We start from the raw sequence: 25,594 nt of genomic DNA, 5'->3' as shown, positions 1-25,594 counted from the left end.
TAGTCGGTTGGAGTCCGACACTACCTCGCCGCTCTTCCTCCTAGACGCGGCGGGTGTCCGTGCGGATTTCCTCCACGGGAAAAAAAAGGACACTTAGGTATACAACGCAGCATAAAACGAATACAAGAGCACCATCACTGGACAAATCTAAAACAAGACGTCACAGAATTTATACAAAACTGTGAAACTTGCCAAAGAGAGAAATTGATAACTGACACATTCATTAACCCTAATGACAAAATTGCAATGGACATATTCGGACCTTTCACAAAAACCAAACCATCTCATTCTCATCCCTTTAAAAGACCAAACAGCCAACTCGATTATCAACGAACTTTTGAATCACTATGTGCACATATTTTCCGCACCTAAAAGTATCCTCATTGATATGGATAAATGGATGGATACATTTGAAAAGGCTTTAAAGATTTGACACATAAAAACTACTTCTTTCCACCCGCAATCTAACGGATCCCTCGAATGAGCACATGCTGTGGTAAAAGAGCTTATTCGAACTTACACGATCGACCGACAAAATGACTGGGACGAAAACCTAAAACTAATATGTATGGGATGGAACACCTCAGTACACGAAACTACCGGATATACCCCTTTCTAACTGACATTTGGACGACAAGCTAACATGTCATTCTCAATATCAAACACCCCCACCCTAACTAAAGAACAATTATTCAACCTCTGGAAAAATCAACATAACGCCTATATAGTCAAAGCAAGACAAATCACTGAATCAAGCAAACAGCGATATCAGAGAGATCAGATTCGAAAAATTATCAAAACGCAAACGATATTCCAAGTAAAAAATAAAGTATGGGTACATAACGATCACAAAACCAACAAACTAGTCCATGAATGGCTAGGACCGGCAGAAATCCTCTCATTCAATCCAGCCACTTATCTTGTTGAATATTCCAATGGTTAAACGGAAAGAATTCACGGTAACAGATTAAAACCTTATTTTTCATAAAGGCGACCATAACATGGATAATTCTAACTCTCGAATACATTTAAAGCGATCTAGTAATAACCACTAAATTATGCTAACGCTTTCTTAGAAGATATCGACGATTGCTATATGTATAATGAACAAGTAGATATCACTCTTATAGTGGACCTTATCAACCCAATCGATCAAACTAATAGATTACAACATATAATTGAGCTAATCGACCGTCAATGCAAACCACCTTGCGCTTACATACCAGAAATAAACAATCTAAAAATCAAGTATAGAAATCTCCAAAACCTAGCATGAACTCAAATTTTTATTACAGTATAGTAGAAGCAAACGCGGACTGCTCAACGTCATAGGCTCAGTATCTAAAACTCTACTCGGAACTCTCCTCGAAAAAGATCTAGAACTCATGAATGAAAATATTGGTACATTATATGACTCCAACAATAAAATAAAACCGACCCTTCGTAACCAAACAGCATTTATCAAAGATGTATTAGACGATACTAAGACGAATCAACTCGAAAACTTTACCAACTTCATACGCAAGATTGAAAAACATAACGAAAAAAACGAAATATTAATCTCTTTACTAATCCAGACTGAATCTACCATATCGGAGTTCCATATTAACATCGACGAAATTTTTAACACCATCACATCAGTAAAACGAGGAAAACAAAAAATATTATATATATAATATTTTTAATAAAATAATTTAAATATAATTTAAATAAAATTTATATATGTCGGGTTCACATTATGATTAGAGTTAGGGGAGTGTAATGAATATTCTCTGGAATTAACTATCGTTATTATGCAATCGAGGTAATGTTGATTAGAACAAGTGTGAGTATTGCAGAATCGACAAGTAACCGCGGAGTTTAGACACTAATGACAATAGTCTTAGATTCGATAACGAATCCGCGGTCAACGGGATAACAAATATACTCTCTTCCAAAGTCTAAGTCGAACTCGTAGTTAAAAACATGATACCCACTGTACCCACTGATCGTAAAGACGTTGTTTTACTCGCTGATGAGATCGCACGAGAATGTTCCTCTCCGTTACGCCGATGCTGCAGAGGAAAACTATGATGGGGTGTGTCTCAGGGCACGAGATCATCGGATTCGTGGAGTACAACCCTCTTTCGGAAAAGTGAGGGAAATGGACGTCGCTGTTAATTGGTTAGTTTCTATGATTCTATTAGTTTTTATGTGATTAGAGAAAGATGCTAGCCACCCTTGAGAGAAAGTTGCTAGCGGGGAGCGTCGTTCTTGAGAAAAGCAGATTTCCCATATCTTTCCGTAATAGGTTACAGATTTACGGACTTTTAGGATAAAGACTGATCGTCAATTTGAAGGACCTTAGTTAACTAAATCCTAAGATTTATAGCGGGACCTCAGGCTAGCTGAACATAAACTGTGAATGATACATCGACATCTGGCAATCATCTTGCCCGAAGAATAGGGTTTGTGTGTGGCGAGCCACGGGGTAGAGACCGTTGGGGAATGTCTACCGTTAGGTGTCGGTACAACTATTTCTTTTTAAGGAGAGTTATGCGATTCTAAACCTCTCTTAGGTAAAACGTTCATCCCGTGACCACGGCTACGTTCGGCGACTAGTTGTCACCTCGAACCGAAGCTCATTATCGCAAATCTCGGACAATTATAATCGGGTTAACTTATAAAGATTAAAGTATCGGGGATTTTCCAAAGAATTACAAAGGGAAGGCCCGGTGTCCTTTCATCTCCGACATATATAATAGACGGGAGAAAATAAGTTTAATGTCACGCAATAAGAAAACACGCCCCAAATTATATCGTGTTTGGTCTTGTTTTAATCAGAAAAAGCTTCGAATTATGCTTACAAAGATTTTATTCAAAAAAATCGAAAATGAGAAAGTTTCGTTGTTGCGTTAACATTGTCTGATCGATATGTATCTTTATCAAGCCGACTCTCACACCTTTTTCTGTTTCGCTTCGATCACACGCTCAGGAAAATCATCCGTTTCAGAAACAGTAATAGGATAGGCTAGATATCCTGCATACTATAGCCATCGAAACAATAACCAAATAGTAACGGAATAGGCATCTCTGAGATACACCAGACGATAATTTCTCCGTAGGAACTAACACCACAGTACAAAAATCCTCCAAAATAAGCGCTCTGATCAGCATGTTAAAATATTTTAACTCAGTTACTTGTAATACTTTGAATCATGCTGTAACACTTTGAACAGTCACTCGGTTGGATTTACATAAGAAACTCTATTATCATATATAAAGTTCAATTTCTTCACCTTATTCGTGTAACGTTCGAACTGCAACGCGAGATCACCGGCGATCTATCGGTTTCGTGATTTATTGTGTCTCTCTTTTCTAAGTAATTAACTGCTGTACAACACTCTACTGTAATTCATTGCTAAGGAGACCCGATTTTCGAACAACTATAAAGGCAATACGTATATTTGACTTTATATATAAATGCTCGTGAAGATGAACGAAATGCATGCGTCCATCCAAATGTATGGAATTTTGCCTAGATGACTAGGTAGAATTAGATCCATTAGTCTCTGGAAGATGGCTGCTGCATTTTTTAAGCCAAACGGTATTCTATTGGATTCATAGTGAAAGCGGGCTGTAGAAAAAGAAGTTGGACGTCTCTGTTCTGAAGAAAAACTGTGCCATTGTAGATTTTGGACTCGTGTTTGAAAGATTATCTCATTAGGTTGTTTACATCGCATAACTTGTGCTATTTGTTTAGTTGGTTGCTATACAAGTAATATCGGTTTTATGCATTTATTTAATTTATGGTATTACTGGTTTATTTAATCAGCTATGTTATATCCGTTGTTTTCTATGATTTCCGTCACGTTATCATAAAAAGAAACTGGATTTGATTAGGAAAAGAAAACCAAGCTATTTATGTTTTTTTCATCCAAAAATTTTACAACGACCAAAACGTATAGTAATTAGTATGGTTTTACCTTCTTTGCCTTTTTAACGAGAAAGTAAATATTCACCTAAACCACGAATGGCATAATGGTTTAGACGTATGTAATGAATATTCGGTATCAAGTTCGTTATATTTTAACAAATTTATTATGTCGTGATCCGTGGAATAAAAATTGGAATAAATATAAATAGCCATTTTGTGCAAACGGCGACTATAAAGTGTCGAAAGTTAATACTACTGCGCACAGATAATCGGTGCATTAAATCTGCTGTGCAGTGAATGAATTATAGCGCACAGTACTGGTGTATGATGTACACAAAATTACACTTACGTGCTAGACAACAATTTATAGGTAGTATAGGATTCAGTAATAGTCTATTAACTTTCAACAAGCGTACTTAGATATATAATCAAAAGCATGGTGAAAGCTGCAAATAACCACGACATTGACATACCCAGTAATACTAAAAATATATTTTTAACACGACGTACATGATCATAAATTATTAAGAAAAATAGGAAAAAATTAAAAAAAGCCAACACCACACGGAGTTCCCAAGCGGTCACCCATCTAAGTACTATCCGTGCCCTACGTTGCTTAACTTTCATGATCGGAAGAGAACGAGTGCTTTTTTTTTTTTTTAAATAGTTTATTTAGCCAATATTTGATTTTTTGTACATTTTTGAGATTCACAATAAACAATGAATTTGAGTACAGTGTGTTTAGGCAAAAGTACCGATACGCGTCGGTACGACGTAGCCATGGTCTAATATGTGTCGTGGATTTTCGGTTTTTGCGTTTATTTTTTTGTTTTTTGGGTTTAAGTCGCATTGGAGCGTGATTTTTGTGTATTCTTGTGTGTGTTGTATTTTGTCCTGAAACTTGGCCGCAAAACAGGACTCCTAGGTGTATTACTTTTATGCGTTGTGGGATTTTGGGGGGGGATGAGAGGAAAGGGGAGGGGGTGTTAAATTATATTATTTACAATGATTACAGTATTTACATATTTACAGTACTTACATCTAGGTTACACGGTGGTAGGAATGGTTTTTTGTCGAATTGGTAGTTTTCACTTATATTTTCTTATGGGTTTGGAATCCACCAATATTTTTTTGTGTTTTTTCTGTGTTTGTCTTTAGTGTCCTTTTGGGGGAGGGCCATGTTGTACCTCCACCTGGTGTCTGCAGTCAGTCCGTTTAAGTTTTCCTCGTAGAGTATTGTCTTTATCCCTATTTTTCTTTTTATGTGGAAAATTATCGGGATATTGTTTTGGTCTTGGAGGTAATTTTTTTCGTCTAGGTATAGGAACGCTTCTGGGGGGATGTAGCCTGTTGTCATTGTATTTTTGTAATATAGTACGTTTGGGTATAAGCCGCTGAAGATTAGGCTGTTTTCTTTTATTTTTGACGCTCGTGCGAAATGATTTCTTGCTAGGTTTAGTATGTGACAGTCAATGCGGTGAATGTTGGCTAGGTCGTAAATTTTTTTGTTTTTTATATATTTTTTGTATCCGCTCTGTTCGGATCTGTACGCATTTTGGCAAGCTCTAATGCATTTTCTTTCGAAAACGCGGATTCTCTCCATTAGCGATGCTGGTATGTTGTACCAGATTGGGCAACCGTATGTTATAATCGGTCTAATTAGAGCTTGGTAGCATAATGTTTTTACATTGCTCTTGAGATGTTTCGAGTAAAATAGTCTTTTTGCTCTCCAGAATGCTTTATTGGCCTTGGCGAGTTGAGTTTCTATGTGTTGTTTGTAATTTAGTTTGTCATCTATGTTTATGCCTAGGTACTTTACGCAGTTTTTGTGCGGTATGATTGACTCTTCGGATGCCTTTTCTTTTAATTGGAAATTTTTGCAGTGTTTTCTTTCTGCTGGGCCGATTTCGCTGGTTTTGGGTTTGAACAGTATGCTTTCGCATTTGTTTGCGTTGATTCTTAGTTTCCATGTGTGGTAGTAATCGTTGATTTTGTCGAATAGTTCTTGGAGGTCTGTGTTTATTGTTTTAGTTTTGCGGCCTGTTACGTAGATGATTAGGTCGTCTGCGAAGGCTATGGAGCGTTTGTGGGTAGATTTGTTCATGTCGAACAGGTTTAATATGTCACTGTTGTATATGTTGAAGAGTAGCGGGGAGTTTACAGTTCCTTGTTGGAGTCCGTTTTTTATGGTGAATTCTTTGTTCGATGTATGAGAACCCTCGGTCATTAGGAATGTTCTGTTTGTGATCATGTCCCATACTATTTTGATTAAGTATCTCGGGAAGTTTTTTTTTATTAATTTATAAATGAGGCCTGTGATCCAGACTGTGTCGAAGGCTTTTTCGAGATCTATTAAGCAGGCGGCTACTCGTTGTTTTGCGTTTAGTGCCCAGCAGATGTCTGACGTGAGTTTGTTTGTCGCGTGTAGTGTGGAGTGTTTGTGTCGGAAGCCAAATTGGTTTTCTGGTATAATGTTCTTTTTTTTGCAGAATGTAGTTAGGGGGTTGTTGATGACTACTTCAAATACTTTGCTTATGTTGGGGAGGAGACTTATTGGTCGTAGGTTTGTGAGTGATGAGCCGTCTTTATTTTTTTTTGTGATTGCTATTATTTTGGCTTTTTTCCACTTTTTCGGGAAGTATGCGTTGTTTAGCGCATTGTTGAATATTACTGTGTAGTACCATTTTATTTTGTTGGGTAGGTGCTTAAGTGAGATGTTCGGGAAGCCGTCGAAGCCGGAGGATTTTTTATTATTTAACTTGGCGAAGATTTTGTTTAGTTGGTTATAATTTGTAAAGTAATTTATTTCTGTTTCTGGTTGTTTGGGATTGTCTGAGGTGTTTTCGTTTGAGAACGTGCAGACTGTTTTGTTTAACGTTATGTCTTGTTCTATTTCGTTTTTGAGTTTGTTCGTTTCTGCGATGATGATTCTGTTTAATTCTTCTCGGCCCATGTGTTCGTTTTGGGTGTGTGTTTTGGAGAAGTGGGTGCCTATGATGTCTAGTTTTTCTGTTGTTTTAGTTATTATGAAGTTATTCTCGGTGTCTTTGCTGGTGTTGTGTATCTCTATACCTGCTTCTTGGATGAGGGGAGATTTCTCTGGGGGCAATTTGAGCGGAGTGTTGGGGTTTTGTTCTTTCGGTCTGAAGATTTGATTTATTTGTGGGAACATGTTGGCTGAGTCGTTTTTGGAGATATTTTTTATTTTGTTTGTCCAGTAGAGGTTTATAGAGTTTGCGAATTCTTGTTTCTGTTGTAATTTTATTTTGTGTAGTAGGTATTTTAGGTATTCTAATTCCTCTCTTTTGTCGTAAGAGTAGTTGTGTTTTATATTGTTTATTTTGGAGAGTATGTAGCTTTTGTCTCGTTGTAGTTCTTTTATTTTGTTGTTGATATATGGATCGCAAGAGTTTTTTTGTTTGAAGGTTGGGACGGATTTTTGGAGTGCGCTTTGTATGTGTTTTTCGATTTCGTCTATGTATGTGTCGATTTGTCTGTTTGTTAGGTTGACGTTGTTATAGATATTTAGGTCGCATTTCTGTTCGAGTAGTTTTTGGAATTTTTTCCAGTTTGTCTTTTTGTAGTTGTACTTGGGGGTTTCGGTTTGTGTTTCAAGTGTTAGGTAGTCGGATGTGTTTTTGTTTATCTGTAAGAGTATGGCTTTATGGTCGCTGTCGTAGTCTAGGGTTTTGAGCGTGTTATTTGGTCGTAAGTTTTGGATTTTTAGTCGTGCATCTGTTAGGCATATGTCGAGGTATGAACCTCCTTTTTGGGTAGGAGGGTAGCTCGGAGCTGTAAAGGTTTGTTTTGTAGTGTATGCTTTTATTGTCTAGCCAGTTTCTGATGAAGTTTCCTCTCGTATTGTTTAGTGGGTTTTTCCAGCTTGTGTGTTTTGCGTTAAGGTCGCCGGCTATTATGTGGAAGTTTTCTTGTTTGTCGAGCTGTAAAAGTTCGAAGAGGTTATTGAATTCGTCGTTAAATTCTTTTTCGTTTCCGTAGGTTGCGTAGGCTGCAGTGATGAGTAAGTTTTCCTTTTTGTTTATTTTTATTTTTATGGTTGTCGTCTCCAGGGTTTTAAAACTTGTTATTTTGTCGTTTTGGATTTCTTTGAATTTCAGGGGGTTTTTTATGAGGATTGCCGTTCCTCCTCCTTGGATAGCGTTTGGTCTGTCGTGTCTTATTATGGAGTAGTTTTTGAAGGATACTTTGTGTCTTTTGTTCAGTTTTGTTTCTGAGATGAGTACGATGTCGGGGGTTTCTTTGTTTATTAGGGTTAGCATACTGTATCTTTTTTGGTTTGAGATTAGAGAGTTTGCATTTATTGCAATTATTTTCAGGTGTTTTATATCTAATTTGGATGTTTTATGCTGTGTTTGTTGGTTTGGTGTGTTTTGGCTAATTGTCGACTGCGATATCTAAGGAGTTGAAGATGGTGTTGAACCTGTCTTCGTGCGATGATATTGCATTTTTTAATTCGTTGAGTTGTATTTGTTGTTGATTTAGTGCTTGGATGATACTTTTTTTAAAATCTTCGAAAGCGTTTAATATTATTTTTTGAGGGATGAACTCGGTTGTAATTGGGATTTGGTTTGCCCGCGAATCTAGTTTTGGGTTTATTGTGTGTGGGGGGTTTTCGATTTCCTGCTTTGGTCTTGCTTGTTGTTTCACTGCGTCCGAGAACTTTAGTTCTGGGGTGTATTTTCGGCTTATCTGGTCTAGTCGTTTGATTTTTGTTTCTTTGTCTTTTTTAATTTTTTCTGAAAGTTTTTGGCGCAGCTCTATGATTTTGGGGCACCCTTTGTATGACGCGGGGTGTCCGTAGCTTTTGCAGTTGACGCAGAATATTTTATCCTTTGTGATTGAGTCGTCTTTTTTTATTTTGCACTCGCCTGGGCCATGGGGCTCGGTGCATTTTACACAGCGGTAGATTAGGTTGCAGTTTTGTGCTGTGTGGCCTAATCGTTGGCATTTGTGGCATTGGGTAATGTCATTTTTTCTTATTTTTTCCCACGTTATTTTGTAGTAGCTTAGTCTATTTATTTTTTGTAATTTCACGACGTTGCTATTGGGGGATACCTGTACTATGTATATTGGGAGCAGTCTGTTACTTTCCCTTGACTTTCTTGTCGAGAAGCGCGATACTTTCGTAAACTGTATGTCGTCTATTTTTAATGCTTGTAAGTCTTCTAGTATTTCTGTCTCTGTGAGGTTAATGTCTAGTCCTTTTAATAGGTACGTGTGTTGTTTTTGTGCTTTTGGTGTGTATGTGTAGAATGTTGTGTTGGTTGTTATCAGTCATTCTTTTGCTTTGATGTAGTCGTTTAGATTATGTAGGTATAGAGCGTGTTTGCCCGCGTGTATTCTGTTGATGTGAAAGTTTCTGATTTTGAGAGCGTCTTGTAAGAGAGCAATGGTGTCTTTTGGGTCTTGATGCGTTATGTTGATTGGCGGAGGCCTGTTACCTTTTGTGGGTGAGGGGGCGTCCTGTTGTTCCTCTGTAGGGTGGTTGGTGGGCTGTTCCTGTTGTGCTTGTTCCCTCGGTGCATTTGTCGGTGGGGGTTGCTCTTTTGGTTTGATCAGATGAGTATGTTGATTTTGTGGTGTCGGCGGCCTCCTAGGTGGGGCGAGGGGGCTGTTTGTTCGTGTGTCGTTTGATTTTTCTTGGGTGTGTGGTGTTCCCACTGTGGACGTAGTCCTCCTGTTTGCTTTGATTCGCATTTCATTGTTCTTCCTTCTTATGGTTTCCACGATCGCATTTTGTATTATTGATTCTTTTGTTGACGTTGCTTGAGTGTGATTCTGTTGTTGTGGTAAGGTGGTTTCCTGTGTTTGTAACACTTCAAATCTGTTTTTTGTTGGTATCACTGGTGAGGGAAGGCTTCTTGTAGTTTTCATATTTTTGTTTTCTTTGACGGTGGTATCTTGTGTATTGTTTTCTTCTTGGGTTAGAACGAGATCTTCTTCTGTGTTTTCCGGGTTGTCTGGTAGTCTTTTGGACCTTCTCACTAGCTTTGGTTGTGGGTTGAGTTTCCGCGTTTTTTGCGCGGAAAGTCTTATGCTAATGTTGTTTTCTTTGTCCGTTTTTGGCGAGATTGCTTTTCTTTTAATGGTTTTTTTTGTTGGGCTTACGGAGGGTTCCGTTTTTTTGCTTTCTGCTTCATTATCGATGTCGCCTATTTTTTTATTTATTTTGTTTTATTTTATTCTTATTTTTTTTTCCTATTTATAGCGATGGTGTCACTAATCAATTTTCCACTTTCTGCCACTTTTTTCTTTTTTCCACTTTGTCTTTCTCTTCGCGAAAGATTGTCTAGTTGGCGCGCGCACTGCTCGGGTCTGGGCCAGCTGTCCCTTTTTTTTTAGGGCTGAGAGGTCCGTTTGGCTCGGAGGTTCGCAGTCGACTGACGAGAACGAGTGCTCTCAACGTGGTATGAGAGTTAGCTGAAGTAAGTAATTTTGTTATTTGCTTTTAAATTTCAAGAAAAAAAAAAAAGAATATTAAAAAACAGATGTATGTGAAAATGAAAATGATATAATGTATGGTAATAGTTGCGTTGATTGTGGGTGTTCCTGCTGTTGTGATAAGCTGGTTTCCTGTGGTTGTAGTACTTCAAATCTGTTTTTTGTTGGAATTGCTGCTGGAGGAGAGCTTCTCGTTTTTTTCATATTTTCGTTCTTTTTGACGGTGGTGTCTTGTGTGTTATTTTATTCTTGGTTTAGTGAGAGATCTTTTCCTGTGTTCTCCAGGTTGCCTGGTAGTCCTTTGAACCTGTTCACCAGGTTTGTTTGAGCGATTGATAAAAAGTGCTAGATGCTAGATAAAATATAAAATCTAGTTATTCGAAAGTCGACTTGTAAATTTTCTATAAAAAGGATTTATTCAGGGTAAATACTTTATACTTGCAAATTTTAAGAATTACAAACTTCTTGTGAATTATTTTAATCCAATAACTTTGTTCTGTCTCTAGAATGGGTCATACGGCAACCAGATAGATTATTCCACATGTGGAAGTAAGTCGTAGAAACCAATACAATTTTCTTATTTATTTTTCTTTTTTCTTATTTTTATTATATTTTTCCTCTCTAATATACTACTTGCATTTATACATTTATATTAACGTAAGAGTGATGTTATACATATTTATGTTTTAGTTCTAATTAAATATATTGATTATAGTTTTTTATATAAATGTTAGATCGTTCTTCCTATTTTATCTTTTCTCGCTAAAAAATGTTTTCATCAGAGATGATGCTTATTCAGAACCAAAAATAAAGTCAGTCATCGATAATGGTCACTAATCACAGAACTTAACGTATAAATATGTCTATAATTGAATATTATGTTCATATAAAATAATTATGTTTTTGTTACTATTAATTATTCTTTGAATCTCGTATTGTATTTATCCGATAGATAGTAATTTTTTACGAAATTTGTTTAAGAATCCTTCCCTGATGCACTTCGTCATACACAAAGAATCTAATTCCACTAACACAATTCTTCATAAATTTTTTTCCATGCTGTAATGGTAAGTTTTTTCCCTACTTCTTTTTAATTATCTACTATTGCTGTATTATTTGCAATAATGTCCGTATTTAATGCACTGTTTCATTTTAAAAAAAGTGATACAGTATATTCATTCGTTATCTTTTCTATTTATCAACCAAAAATAATGAATGGAAAAAAACAAACCTGAGTTCTCAGATTCTGTTGCAAGTCATTATAATTAAATATGGACATAATTTGAATAATGTACCGAATCTGATGTCTACAAAATCGTCTAAAACTTTCAATTTTTATATGTATTTTATATCTAGATATTCAATTATACATAGGAACCTAGTCTCAATATTTAACCAATGGCGAAACAGTAAGCGGTAGAATATCTCACGTGAGATTGATGTTATCAGAAAAAGATTTAACAAAAATTGTTTAGTTCGAAAGAAGACATCACATACGGTGCAAATTACTTTTTTGTTAATCTAGCAGGAGGGTTCCATTTCAACTTTATTTTTGCAAATGGAGCCATTTTTTTTTTATTTAAATACATACATCGATCTATGTTTGTATTTCTTATGAGAAAATTAAAAAGAATTATTAAGAAAGAAAGCCAGGTAAGGGCGCGAAACGGTTCTCTTGTGTTTACGTTGTCCTTGTCTTTCGTTTGTTTTAACGTAAACATAATACCGCTTCGTGTCCTATGTTTACCTTTCATACGACAAATTAAACGTACCAAATAATCTAAATTTACAGTTTTTCGACATAAATAGGATAATACTTTTTTATATGATATGAAACGTTACGATATCGGTTACACCACTGTTGTTTACAAAGCAGTTTGAGTTTTGACCGATTGGTAGATTTGGTAGATAAAAAAGAATAATAGTAACAACTAAAAACCGATTTAAACAGATCGTATTGTAGGATGTCAGCATACTTTCCGCGGTGAACGTATGTATATATTGTTCATATATATTGTTTTAATATAGTTATTAACTATCTTATTGTTATGTATATTTATATCGTAGTATAAGAATGTAGCCAAACAATCCGCCTGTTTTAATCCCCTTCCTTTAATGTATGTAGTTAGCTTTTTGTAGACATGAACGCACGAAAGATATATGGATGTTAACATTATTTCGTTTAACGGAATCATCGAACAACACGAACTATTCATTTTCATTTTATTTTGCGAGATACGAAGGCGCAGTTTCGTTTTTAACGTGAACTGAAATGAAACAGAAAAGAAATGAAAATTCAATTCATTACTTATAAAATATCTTAATTATTTTTCGACATAATTGCCATTTGCATCAATTTATATTTGGCAACGCGTGATAAGTTTCTTTATTCCATCAGCAAAGAATTCTGCTGGATACTTCTGATAAACTTTTGATAAACAACTTCATTGCTCTCTTAGCTTCATTTTCATACTTGAAATGAGTTCCATCTCCACCCATCTCGTCATTTTTCCTTTATAATTTGTATAAAATGAAACTAAATCGTCACCGCGATGTGTGTATTATCGTCTGCTTATACTCTAACTCACACTTGCCGAGTGATCGCGGCTGCGTCTGCACGCCGTTTCAACAGAAAGCATATCAAAATCAGCCTCGCGCTTAATGTTTTAAATGCCTTTGTATCGATATGATTCACGTAATTCGCGCCATGTAATTTTTCTGAATGCAAAAACATTTTAGTCACGGCGTTTACCCACATTTTTCCTACACTTTTCTCTCGTGGTTGACAGAACATTCATAAACAATTCACTCTATCCATCTTTTATGTTCTGGAGTTTCTTCTCTTTTCTTCCCATAATAAAGTGAGCGTCAGGAAGCAGATTTTACAATTGGATCGAGTATTTTATTCCTGTATTTGCCAATAAACGTAAGTATCGATCATTGAATGACACCCGCCAAGACATATTTCTTCACCGTCCCCCCAGTGTTCTGCACTACTATCTTCCTATTCTCAAGATAATTGTCGAGGAACGTCAAAAGTTTTAGGGGCATCCCTTTTGCTTCGACATCTAGTAGGATCTTATTCCAACTAAGAGTGGTAAACGCGTTCTTTATATTCACTGCTGCGAGTACACAAATCCTGTTCTCTTTCTGCAGCTTTCGGTCAACTCCATCACTCGATGCAAGGCGTCTAGCGTACTCCTCCTCCTTCTGAAACTGTACTGATCCTCGTGGAAAGGGTCTAGATCCAAACTTTCCTCGATCAGGTTCTTAAACGTGTGCTCCCAGCCTTGACTAAGTGCTGGAAGCATGCTGATCGGTCGGAAAGACGATATAAGTGCGGGGTTTCTACCCGGTTTCGGAATGAGTACCTCGCCACCTTCCACTTCGGCGATATCTTCCCATTGTTGTGTACCGCGTTTAACACTCTTAGCACCATATCCGTTCTTTTCTCCACCTTGACAGCCGTCCCTGGTATAGCTTCCACGCCAACCGCTTTATTTGGATTTCCACGTGGAGACCGTCTGTTCGGACTCTCGCGGGTTATTCTGGACATAATAGCCACATAAGGCCCCACATGGATCCTTAAATAAATTATCAAAATTCCGGTCAAACTTCAAAATAAAATTCTCCATGTCGGCTTCCTTCGTCGAGTACCTAAAATTGTCGACATTACGTCTCGTCTTCTTATTTTTAAAATCATGCAGGACATAATAATGGTCCGAAGTTGACCAAACCTTTGGTATTTTCCCACCGACATATTTCCTTGTCAATCCCAATGCAATACACGTTGTTCATTCTGATCCCAATCAGTCCGTTCTTCGCGACCAAGGTGATCTCGTACGGATGCTTACCTTGCTTACCTACCTACGCTGCAGTCTTCAATCGGCGGGAAAGGTCCACTTCGTAATTCTTGACTGAAACAAAAAATCAAAAAAAAGATTAAATTACTATATAATTTTCTTCTGAGTGAACGAAGAAAGGGCAGAAAAAATTTGAAATTAAAAATATTGGCGGGTTTAAAAAAAAACTTTAAGCTGCTTTAACAATTATTTAAATAAACTTTTTGACGAACTTTTTTATTTCACTTAGAAGAGAATTTAATACTGAAGAAAAAATTTTTTGGTTCAATTAAATAAGTCGTTTAGTTTTTTTTACTATCACGCCCGCCAATTTAGAAAAATCGTGAAAATCAAAATTGGAGAGAACACGTTTCAAAGTTTACAGTAGGAAAAAATATGAGTTTTTAGTTACCTAAGTTGATAATTTGCTAATCAGTTATTCCTGGTCCATATAATAGTCCTTCTACTTCTTCAAAAACCTCACTTTTATCCCGCAGATATTCTTGCTTCGTTCCAGAATAATTGCTGTCTGGTTTAAACTACGAGCAGTAAATGCCGTGTATATATACCATATAAAAGATACCGTAGTATTAGTAGTGCGGATCGTGGATCACAGAGATTTTCGAATCTCCTGTGATGTTCGCCTGTATCTAAAATTGATTTATTTTTCTGATAGCAACATCAGTTTTGTTTGAGTGGAACCTTTCACTGAAATTATTCAAAGTAAGAGTCGGTAGTTGGTGGTGCGTGGACAGCTCTTGAGAGGTAAAGTTGGAAAAAGCAGGGCATACGCCGCAGATATTCTTGCTTGGTTCTTAAATAGTTGCGGTGTAGTTTAAACTGCTGTTTGTAAATACCGTGTAAAATATATCGTAGTATTAGTTGTGAGGATCGTCCATCACAGTGATTTTCAAGTCTCTTCCGATGTTCGCCTGTATTTGATGTGGATTTCTTTTTCTGATAATTGAATAAGTTTTGTTTTAACAGCGTAGACCTTGTCGAATCCATAATAATATCCTGTTAATTCTAAAAATTATTGGATATTATGCTGTGACTTCTATGTAGGGGAATTGTTTACGCTCTGAAGTTTTCTTAAATCCGATGTAACGCCGACACATAATTGTGTCACATATATGTCATAAATGTGATAGAGAAATGATGTCTTATGTTTCTAGTTTATGTGTGTTGAAATTCGCCTTTATTGTCTGTGATTGTAAAATTGCGGCCATTGAAGCGTTTTCTTTTTCTTTTATAATTTTTTATTTAATGAGGCACTCCATTTTCCTTCCTAGCTGCCTCGATACGGTTGATTTGTTGATGATCGTTTACGTTTAATATTTGTGTAAACAGTGCATTTCTCATATCTCATTCCGATTTGCCCCAAATGTGCATTATTCTCTCCCCGTTTCAATCGTGCCATGCAGGTGATGGTGCATCGAATCAAGTCAGTTTCCTTTATGCTTGTAAGAAACCCAAACATCCATCCTTGAAACTAACCCCAAAATTTCTTAAGCGATCGTGTATGATCGAATTCTTCATATAAATAACATTGAACTGAATTATATTTGAAGATGATGAAATCAGTGGCTACTGAAACACCTTCACTTGTTAAGCTCTCAAAAGAAAATCTCTCTTACGCTGCTTAAGTAGCTGACAGCTGACAATTTCTGGCAGTGATAGGCTATGCGCATATCGGCCAGCCATTTACTTTATTACATAACAGTTACTGCGCTTTATTTTTATGTAATATGTTTTGTTTTACTGCATAAGCTATTCTTTCTCTTTTAAATAATATTTATTCTTTAGGTATAAAAAGGGGATCAAATTTTTTTTACATTAAAGTTGTTTGATTATATAGGAAAAACGTAATCAAATATTTCAATAACTTTAGAAAATAATCAAAGATTCATCTCTTTACTTAATCTCTTCGTGGCCATATTTTATTATATACAAGGTTATAGATCCTTCGTTAGAGTATCAATAGGGAAATGTAACGATATTTTTGGGTTTGTACGAAAATCGCAAGAAATTTGAACAGAATCACCATTTTGGTGGAACTAAAAATGTCGTATTTTCATGACTTTGAAGTAGGTTTTGCTGCTCAATATTTTGAACAACTTTCTTCCATACATACTTATAAGCCATGGTTTACCTTATTTTTCGAATTATTCGGAAAATTATCCCACCGCTCGGCCTTAGTTTTCGAGCTGAGTTTGGTTAGAGACAAGTAATGTTTGCGTTTCACGACCCGACCTTTTGGTTGACCGCGTCATACCTCTAGTAGGAACTCGTACTGACTTCGTATCTAGGTGTTCGTATTCGATTCTCGTCTACTTCCCAGCGCTCCTTGCCCGGAGGACGGCGCGCGACTTGGAAAAACCCTACCCTCTTCTTGCGGATCATTGAACAAATTGAAGCAATCTTTTCGGGGAACAAGCAGGTCGCTTGGCCGATTCCACGCGATGCGTGCATCGCGCCGCGCCGTTACCAATGTGGGCCACGAGGAGGCGGAACCGCCAGCGTAAAACTCGGTTCCAACAGGTTGGCTCTCCAGCCGATTATCCCTGCACCGTCTCTTCGTGCACCGACCGTCAACAGAGACAGCCAGCCCTGAGATTCCCTAAACGTTATTAACCCTTTTGCCACGGCGATTCGGTCCGCCGTAGCACCGCCACTAAAGTGGACCCCGTGCCGAAAGTGTACACAATGCGCGTGGACAATTTATCTTAGAAGAAAAGTCCCTTTTCTTCTAAACAATATACTCATAATTTCTACATAAAGGATATAAACTTATTTAATGGGTATAAAGAGTCTGATTAACGATTGAAAATAGTGAAAGAACAATATACTGTAATTAATAATTTAGTTCAGTATGATATGTTTTGGAACATGTAAACACGTACAACCCAGCATCACATTCATGGCATTGATAACGAGATACTCGTCTTTTATCGTTTCTCGCACACCCAACACATCTTCGTGGTCTATTTTTTCCTGTAGCTTCAGAAAGTGAAGGAAAATATCTTCCGTTGAGTTTTAATGAGCGATTATATCCGGGTATAATGGGACGCCTTGTTGTTCTTTTTCTGATGTTTCTTTAAAATTTGATCGATCAATTACAGTTGAAATTTCGCAATTGTTATTGTTTTGTTGATTTTCAATTTGTACAGACAATACGAATTCCATAAACACGTATCAATCATACGGAAGAAATATTTTTTGTACCATTTCGTTGTTTTGCGAGTATAATTTATAGTGCTGGTGACTATGTCTACAGCACCCATCAATTTATTACAGTCATGTACACAGGATGATTTCTGTAAAATTTCTTGTGCACTGTAGTGTTTTAGTACATCCACAAATTCTTCTGTATGTATTGTTGAAATTAAGAAAATCTCTTTTTTATCGTGTCATTTTGTGGCTAATATATTTGCAAACGTGCGAAAGCACGCTTCTCCTTTTTGTAATTTTTCGTTCATTCTTGGTATTCCTTTTCTTCCCTTTTTTACGGCGCCACACGCATTTGTAAAATTTTTGTGTAACATATCAAGTAATGCGGAACTTGCGTACCAATTGCCGACGTAAAGGGCGTGGCCTTTACCTAAATGTGGTTCTAGGAGGGACATTACAATACTTTTTGATTTACCACACTCTTTATGTTCGGACCCTATAGAAGTACCAGCCACCGTATAAAAAATAAAGTCTGGAATGCAACCCGTCTTGCAGTCACAAAGAGCATATATAATCTATTGACAAAGCTGATTAGTTTGTAGTTTCGTTTGTACATTTTTTCTACATAATTTGTAAACTAACGATCATCAGTTACATGTATAGGAAAACAAAATTGTCCACAATATTGAGCCTTGCAACATATTACAATACCATCGAAATCGCAGAGAAATTAGCTTTCAGACAAGTTGCCCAAAATGGTGATTATTCTTAAAATTTCCAGCAATTCCCGTACTAAATCACTAGTATCGTTACTAGTATCGCGCTGCTAACGAAGTGTAGGTGTTCTCAGTAGCATATAAAAATGCATTATAGTTACAGTCGTAAATTATTTATCATGGTTTATGCATGCGCGCAGTTTTGTTGAAATATCAATCCTGAAGTGGAAAATAGATAGTGCATACTCTACTTTGAATTCATTTAAAAAAAATAATACAAGTAATGATTTGGATTTAATGAATCTCCACCAAAGTTGATCGACGATTAGACGTACTTTGACTCTATGATTCTTCGCTAATTCTAACATAAACAGGTCAACTGAGAGTCCATGGCACTCTCATCGCGTCCTACAGATACAAGAGATTTAAAAGCTATGTGCAACTTGTATATAGTATATAAAATTATGTAAAATATTTGTATTGGTATGTAAAATAGCTCGTGCGATACAGCCCCATGCAATGCCCCGGACATTACCGTTTGAAACGCCTGAGCTGGTCCATCTGACTCGTTGTGACATTTAGCCAAATCGGACAGGCATAAGTCGGGATAGGATTGGTGACAGCAATTTGTACAACAGAAGCCTACATTTCACGCAGAGATGCTTTGAGAGGACCGAACCTTTATTTGCTATAATAGTCTTTTCTGATTTATTTTACATTTGCGTCTTAACGTGCTGTGTAATCTGTAATTTGCAATACAAATATATACCGGGATATTTGACCATTTTCTTATGCGGAACGGATAGGGGCTATTGCCGGTGATAAGAAATCAGCGAGAATGTACGGAACTTTCAGTTACCACAGCAAACCATAATTCGATCGAAAATTTCCTGTAGCTTGGAATTAATTTTGGATGAATACATTCCCGTCGCGTAAATGAGGAGGCCATTGGCAAATACTAACGCGCATAGGTTAAAGTCGCTATTCAGATGGAAGAGGCTCGAAGCACGACTAAAATACAAATTGAACAGGATGGAGGTGTTGAACGTTCCCTGTTGCAGACCGTTATTCACTCCGAAGACGATATTCGAGCTTGACATCCAATGAGACACATTTCGAAGATTGTGGACCAAATCACCTGAACTGCATGTTTAAAGAAACCGTATCGTATCAGCTTTTATAGCAAACCGCTCGATCGAAACATGTCAAAATCCCTTTCCAGGACTATGAGTAGAGTTTTGCTACCAGCAGACGCCTGTCACGAATTTTATTATGGCGTGGACCTTACTGTATTTGACCCGGAAGCCAAATTGCTGATCGGGAGGAACGGCAGCCTCTTTACAATGAAACGGTATGAGTCTCTGTATCACACTCTCAAAGACCTTACTAATGGATACTCTGCAAACAGCAAACTCGTTGATCTGTACCTGGCTGGATTTGGTTTGTTGGTTTGTTCTTATCCTTCCCCAGCAAGGGAACTACTTTCCCCATCTTCCATATCTTAGAAAAGTATGCTGGTACAAGAGATCATTGAGCATCAAGGAGAAGAAGAATGTGCATCTTTGCGGGAGCTATAGCTATATTGGTACTGCGTTGAAGATATCGAAGCCTGATAACCTATACCATTCAGCAACTTAAATTGAATCGTTAACGAATCTACCGATGTGAAATAATTCTCTGAGACATCGGAGCCGGAGCGGTTACTAGCCCTGTTTCCTCAGGTGAAGGTACAGACCCTGTTCCAGCGGCTCAACGAAAATCTGCATTTTCAAGATTATGAAATTTGGGAATCTGAGAAGATCATCATACACATTTCGGCGCACACTTCCAAAATTTGTCCCCAGTAGTCTTGTGGGATTCACGAAACTTTTCGCGCGGTAGAAAGGAGACCGGATAAAGAATGCTTCGCTACATACAAATAACAAGTGCTGTTGGAACGAGTGATAAAAGTTTAACAAGTTTGAAGTGATGAAATAGCACGCAAGCACAATACTAATTAAAGACCTGTACAAAGAACAGTTTATAACTTGAAAGGAGGAAACGACACAAGATCGTGAATAACAGAAGCACGTGTTGCGTAGACGTTTATTCTTGGCATGTCATCGCGTTACTAGTAAGTTCTGGGAAGCCGGCGGTACCGGAGACGTCACGAAGTGGACTTATTTGTCGACTTGGTACCAGTAACGATGTATCTTCTGTTCTGTCACACGAGGAGGTTATTCAACTATGGAAGACGGTGAGAATCGTCCGAAGAAAATTTGAGGGCGCCGATCAAGAGGTATAGCATTCGTCTTACTTGCGGAAACGTGGTTTTGGAATCTTTAATTCTCTGAGTGCAGAGAACTCGGGATCTATCAGAGGCCTTACTGATAAACATTTTTATGGCTCTATATCCCTTGCCGTGTTCGATGACCAATGGGATAGAGTAACATAGAGTGCCGAAGCGCTTCTTCAGCTGATTTAAGGTGCGGAAGATTCGGTGTTTGTCTTGTAGCAATTTTAAAGATTATTATTATTTATGGTCTGGAGGACGATCTCTATGTTGTTACTGTTGTCTCAGTGGTCTTATCCCCGTGGACAAAGATATCAAATTCTGACAGTTCGATGCATTGGCATTTTATTTTCAATATTTACAACATTTTTTAATACTCGAATAACATTCTTCCTCGTTTCATAAACATATTGTATCGGTTCTTTTGAACACTCATTTCGATCGTTTTCACTTTTCGGTTCTGGAAGTTGAGGCGATGATGTAAATTTCATGTGCGGTATAGGTACTGATATTTGTGGATTTTGCAGGGATAAATTGTAAAATGGTTTGTGTTTAAATCTTTTCCCATCCTTTTCATATAGTGCCTGCATAAAATATGTGCATTTCAGTTATAATATATTCATGTAATAAATTCAGTTTTTATATATATATATATATATATATATATATATATATATATATATATATAGTTTATTTTGGTTTTTACAATTTGTCCTGAAGGACATTTGGTAAAGTATTATATCTCATCGGTAATAAAAAAAATAAAATAAAACTAAACATAGCGTATGGGTGACTATCCCCAGCAGGGTGCCAACTTCGTGTTTTCTAAGTTATATCTTTTATGATAAATTCAGTTTGTTAAAAATAATGTGAGATATTTAATATACCTGACCACAGCGATAATACAAGCTACCACTGCCACGGCAAAATGATGTTTTGAATACTTCTTCTTCGTAGATAGGTACATGAACATATAAATAAGGAAACAACTGTGCCCAAAATAGATCTTCTATTTCTTCGAATGTCTTAGATCCGAAAAATTCGTGAGTCCAACCTGGACCAAAAAGCGAGACAGAAAGTCCTTCTTGTCGTATTTTTTGTAAAGCCTGTAGATTATAATGGTTTAATGAAATATTAAATGACCAGGACAACATCTTCCCCAAATATCAAGTCCTACATAAATATCACGAATATCTCTGCTGTGATTTTTTGCAAGTGCCAAACTGTTTTCCAATTTTGATTTCGTCCAGTTATAATTCAAGTAAATGCCATCGCAGTTTAAAAAGAAATCTCTGAAACATTGTATTCAGAACATTAAATAAAATTTACAAACAGAAACAATTGTAATTAAGCTCATTTTGCCAATTTAATTTTCCTTCATTGGTTACGCCGTCGTACCATATAATTTCAGAATTTCTAATTGCTTCATGAATATTTTCTGTTAGATATTTTACAAAATAAATTAAATTATTAACTTGCTCACCTTTAATGGTATTTTCAATATTTAATAACCAGCCATCGAACTTATAAAATTTTGCAACAAGTATTAGTGCATCTGCAAATCTTCTTACTTCTTCCTGAGATTCAAGTATTACATCCCAGGTACCTTCTCTTTCCATAATTACAGTACCAAGAACTTTTACACCATGATTATGTGATACATTAATCCATCCAAAAGGTGGCACAGTTATGAAATGATGACTAAAATACACAAAAGTGTCAATAACACTCCAGTGATAAAATAGGTAAGAATCATAAGATTCTGATCCATATATAAATCTGAAAAATCACGGCTATATTATGTATAATATATGAATTAATAAATATAGCGATTTCTATTACCTGTCTTCTAGGCAGCCACCTTTCATATCATGAGAAAGCAACGTTTTAGGATGTACTTCTCTATCCAATTTTTCTAACTGCATTCTTTCTGCGCCTATTTCTAAACCACTGTACACATAATCAGTTGAATCTCGTAGTTATTCAATTTCCGGTCATGGTTTCAAATTACCCACGTTATCGAATAATTCTTTTAAGTTTTCGAAAGGTTGTGACTATGTAACTTCGGTTGTCATCTCTCCGATTTATACTGTTCTACAGACCACTTTCAAATAGTTTTTAATTCATTAACTCAAACAAAGGTTTCTCTTCTTATTTGCTTCACTGGAAAGTTGTATACATGCATGATAGTGTTCCCATCTAAGGGAACTAGCATATCAAATTAAGTCACATGATTTAACATCATTATCTACCAACTGCTAATGAGCAAAAAAATGTTCATTTCTCTATCTGAAACAAAGTATATAAAATAAAATTATGAATTTATAATGCACGTACATCAATGTTTATATGATTGTTTCGACTTTGAAAGTAATATTCTTATTTACATAAGTATATATTCTTTAATATTTTGCAAAAATTATATCGAAACAAACAATTTGGAATAAACATAACTAAGTAAATACTTTAACTTCTTTTTATATTTAATTAAATATTTTATTTGATTTGAGTAGAATTTAACACCTAACCTTCACGTTTAAAATATTACTCTTTCTCATTCTATCTTTCAATTTTATTTCTTCTGCTTCCGTTTTATGATATTTATGACATTTCTTAGTTCAGATATAAGTAACCTTTTCGTAATTTATAAAAAATGACACTCTTTTTAATTATCGTACACTATTAATCCATTACATGTCTTGTTGTAATTTAACTTTTAGCAACTTAAGATATGTGCACGTACAGAGTAATTTTCTTCCTAAGAATAATCATTTAATATTACGATAATACTAGAAACTTAAATTAATTACTGTTGTTAATTAATTTGCAAATAACGTAATGCACAGCCATACACAAGCCATACAAGTTATACTTATGTCCTTTAAGTCACCAGAAATAAATTTTAAATTTTATATTATATATTAATATATATTATAGGGAGAAGCACTATACAATATGATAATGTTAAAGGCATACATGCAATTTATTAGTATAGATACTTACTATATGCAAAGCGTTCTCATCAAAGATAATATGTCGGCTACCAAACGATCGACGGCAACCGAACGCATTTCTGGTACTGATAATAATAGTATAGTTACAAGACAGTTGTGTATCTATGTCCAACTATAAAATTTGAAAATCGATGCTTGGTCTCGCGGCATGTCGCATGTCTCATGGGACATAAAATGTATCGCCTACGGTCTATTATGTGAATATATTAATAAACTTAACAAATTTGTTATTATTTTCTCTAGGTAATTTTTCTCCCTCAAGATTCCGAGGAAAGTACTGAACTGTTGACTCGTTATCAGTATTGTCAAAAGTTCATCATTTATCACCTTTCCCACTTCATAGTCAGGTTTTTCAAACTAAGAGCGGCATATGGTACATTTGTATTGTACGTGCGAGAGGGAGGTAACGTATAGCACAACCACACACAAGTATGTATCCCCTTCATAGTATGTATGCGAGCGTTGTACGATGGCCTAGGACTCCGTTGAGAGAAAAGAGAGAAGCGCAGTGTGAAAATCTTATGCCCTAGATCTCTGGCGAGTATCACACGTGGCGAGCAATTACGTGAATATTAGAATAAAGTTCCTTATAATACCTCTCCAAGTCCTCTCCATATTTTAATAGCCGTAAATTGGCGCAGCAGCGCCAAAATTTGAAAGAATAAGGAAACACATATGTACGTATCTTTCTTTTGTGAGATAGAAGAGCTTTATTTTTCTGGTCTTCCAACGTTGCCGTTGTCACATACGAAATATCGCAGACGAAATCCGACTAAACAAAGCGATAAGATAGCGAAATTCCAAGCGCCTTAGCATAAGTAAGCATCGGATAACACCCGGTCACTCTATCCGTTCTCAGAAATATATGACCGAAGCCTTTTCCCACTCCCACGAACAAAAGAATTTAAATACTCACCCCAAAATCATCCAAGTCAGTCTTGAACAATCACGCCTAGAGCTCGGAAGTGTATAGCAAATAAAAGGAAAAAAAATAAAAGTTTCTTTTTTCTTTAATTTCTTTTTTTCTTTATTATTTTACGTGACACCGTCTGAAGCGTGCTTTCCATTTGCGACTAGTCACTCGATTATAAAATCCATTGCCGAATATGGCACAATTTTTATTCGTACTACCGCGATTAAGGATCGCGCGCGACTCTAAAGTTGCGACTTACCTCGACAAGTCAGTCGCCTGCAACTACAAAGTATACGGAACATGTACGTGCTATTATATCCATCGTCAGAATTATCGCGCGGGACCGAACGTCATTTTGCTGCTAGAAGTGTGGGGACTCCTCACTAAGGACGTCTTAATATATAACACTATTAACTTAAAGCACTATATAATATTATGTAGTTGTAAATTATAATATTATATACTATTATAGTATATAATTATAATACCCTCAGTATAAATAATTAATATTATAGTGATAAAAAACGACAAAAACCTAAAATTTAATTATTTTATTTATGTTATTCAGCTTTTCCAAAGGTTTTTCGTTCAGTACTAATGGTTTCTCGACATAAAAGGTTACTATCCTTTTATGAGAAATGCAGATTGATTAACAGATTGATTAACGTGTTAAAAAATGGATGGTTCTATTAAAAAGAATATAGCTGATCTTTATTATCGGTGTCGGCGCGTGATACTAGCCAGAAATGAAAAGAAGCTGAAAGACGTCCTTATTCCTTATCATTGTACATGCGTCGTGCAGCATCATCAAGTCGAGTTATCGTCACACGTGCATGTTTCCTAAGAATCAATAAGAAGAATATCGGGATCCTTATCGTGAACCGAAACTATAACATACAGCCAAATTTACACCTTTTCACTTTGGATAATCTGTAAGTAATATACGTTTTACAACGGTTTGTAATATTTCTCAATTATACAATTTGAATTGCATTTCACTATCGTTACTCCTAAGATGCTCAGCCGGTCTCTGACTCGATACAAAACGAGGGGAACGGCCCTCCTACGAATATTCTGTTTGAAATAAACTGATATGTATTCTGATTGTATAATATAATCGAATATAATCTGATTGTATTAGAAACAAATTCTTGGTAGAAACATTTTTGTATCATATGATTCGGAACGATATAGATTAGATCATGTTACTATATAATCTATATAATCTAATCTACAAGACAAGCAACTTTATAACTTTATAAACATCATATCGATTAAATAAAAAAAA

At 36.1% G+C, this 25,594-nt stretch overlaps 1 protein-coding gene and 1 long non-coding RNA gene across 2 annotated transcripts; one reads left to right on the top strand and one right to left on the bottom strand.

Moving 5' to 3' along the window:
• The first annotated feature begins 10,699 nt into the window (after nt 1-10,699).
• Nucleotides 10,700-11,930, top strand: LOC132915721 (uncharacterized). The gene is made up of 3 exons (XR_009659947.1): nt 10,700-10,801; nt 10,885-10,927; nt 11,360-11,930. It is a non-coding gene; the product is annotated as an uncharacterized LOC132915721 (long non-coding RNA).
• An 8,713-nt stretch (nt 11,931-20,643) lies between these two features.
• LOC132915730 (cytosolic endo-beta-N-acetylglucosaminidase-like) lies at nt 20,644-21,998 on the bottom strand. The gene is made up of 3 exons (XM_060975547.1): nt 21,951-21,998; nt 21,267-21,485; nt 20,644-20,963 (listed from the first exon to the last, which is right to left on the bottom strand). The coding sequence occupies exons 1-3, from the start codon at nt 21,996-21,998 to the stop codon at nt 20,694-20,696; spliced, it is 537 nt and encodes a 178-aa protein (XP_060831530.1). The 3' UTR covers nt 20,644-20,693.
• Nucleotides 21,999-25,594: the final 3,596 nt, after the last annotated feature.

Source organism: Bombus pascuorum, unplaced genomic scaffold (assembly GCF_905332965.1).
Source record: "Bombus pascuorum unplaced genomic scaffold, iyBomPasc1.1, whole genome shotgun sequence".
Lineage (NCBI taxonomy): Eukaryota > Metazoa > Arthropoda > Insecta > Hymenoptera > Apidae > Bombus > Bombus pascuorum.
Note: the sequence above shows the minus strand (reverse complement) of the source record. Positions and strands in the feature narration are given on the sequence as shown.

Bases quoted from the DNA above. Each gene is read 5' to 3' on its own strand.
- LOC132915730 (XM_060975547.1), bottom strand. From the start codon at position 21,998: ATGGAAAGAGAAGGTACCTGGGATGTAATACTTGAATCTCAGGAAGAA. The intron at 21,486-21,950 runs GTAAGAAGATTT...TATAATCTACAG, and splicing joins TACTTGAATCTCAGGAAGAA to GCTTTACAAAAAATACGACA. The intron at 20,964-21,266 runs GTATATTAAATA...TATTTTATGCAG, and splicing joins TGTATTATCGCTGTGGTCAG to GCACTATATGAAAAGGATGG.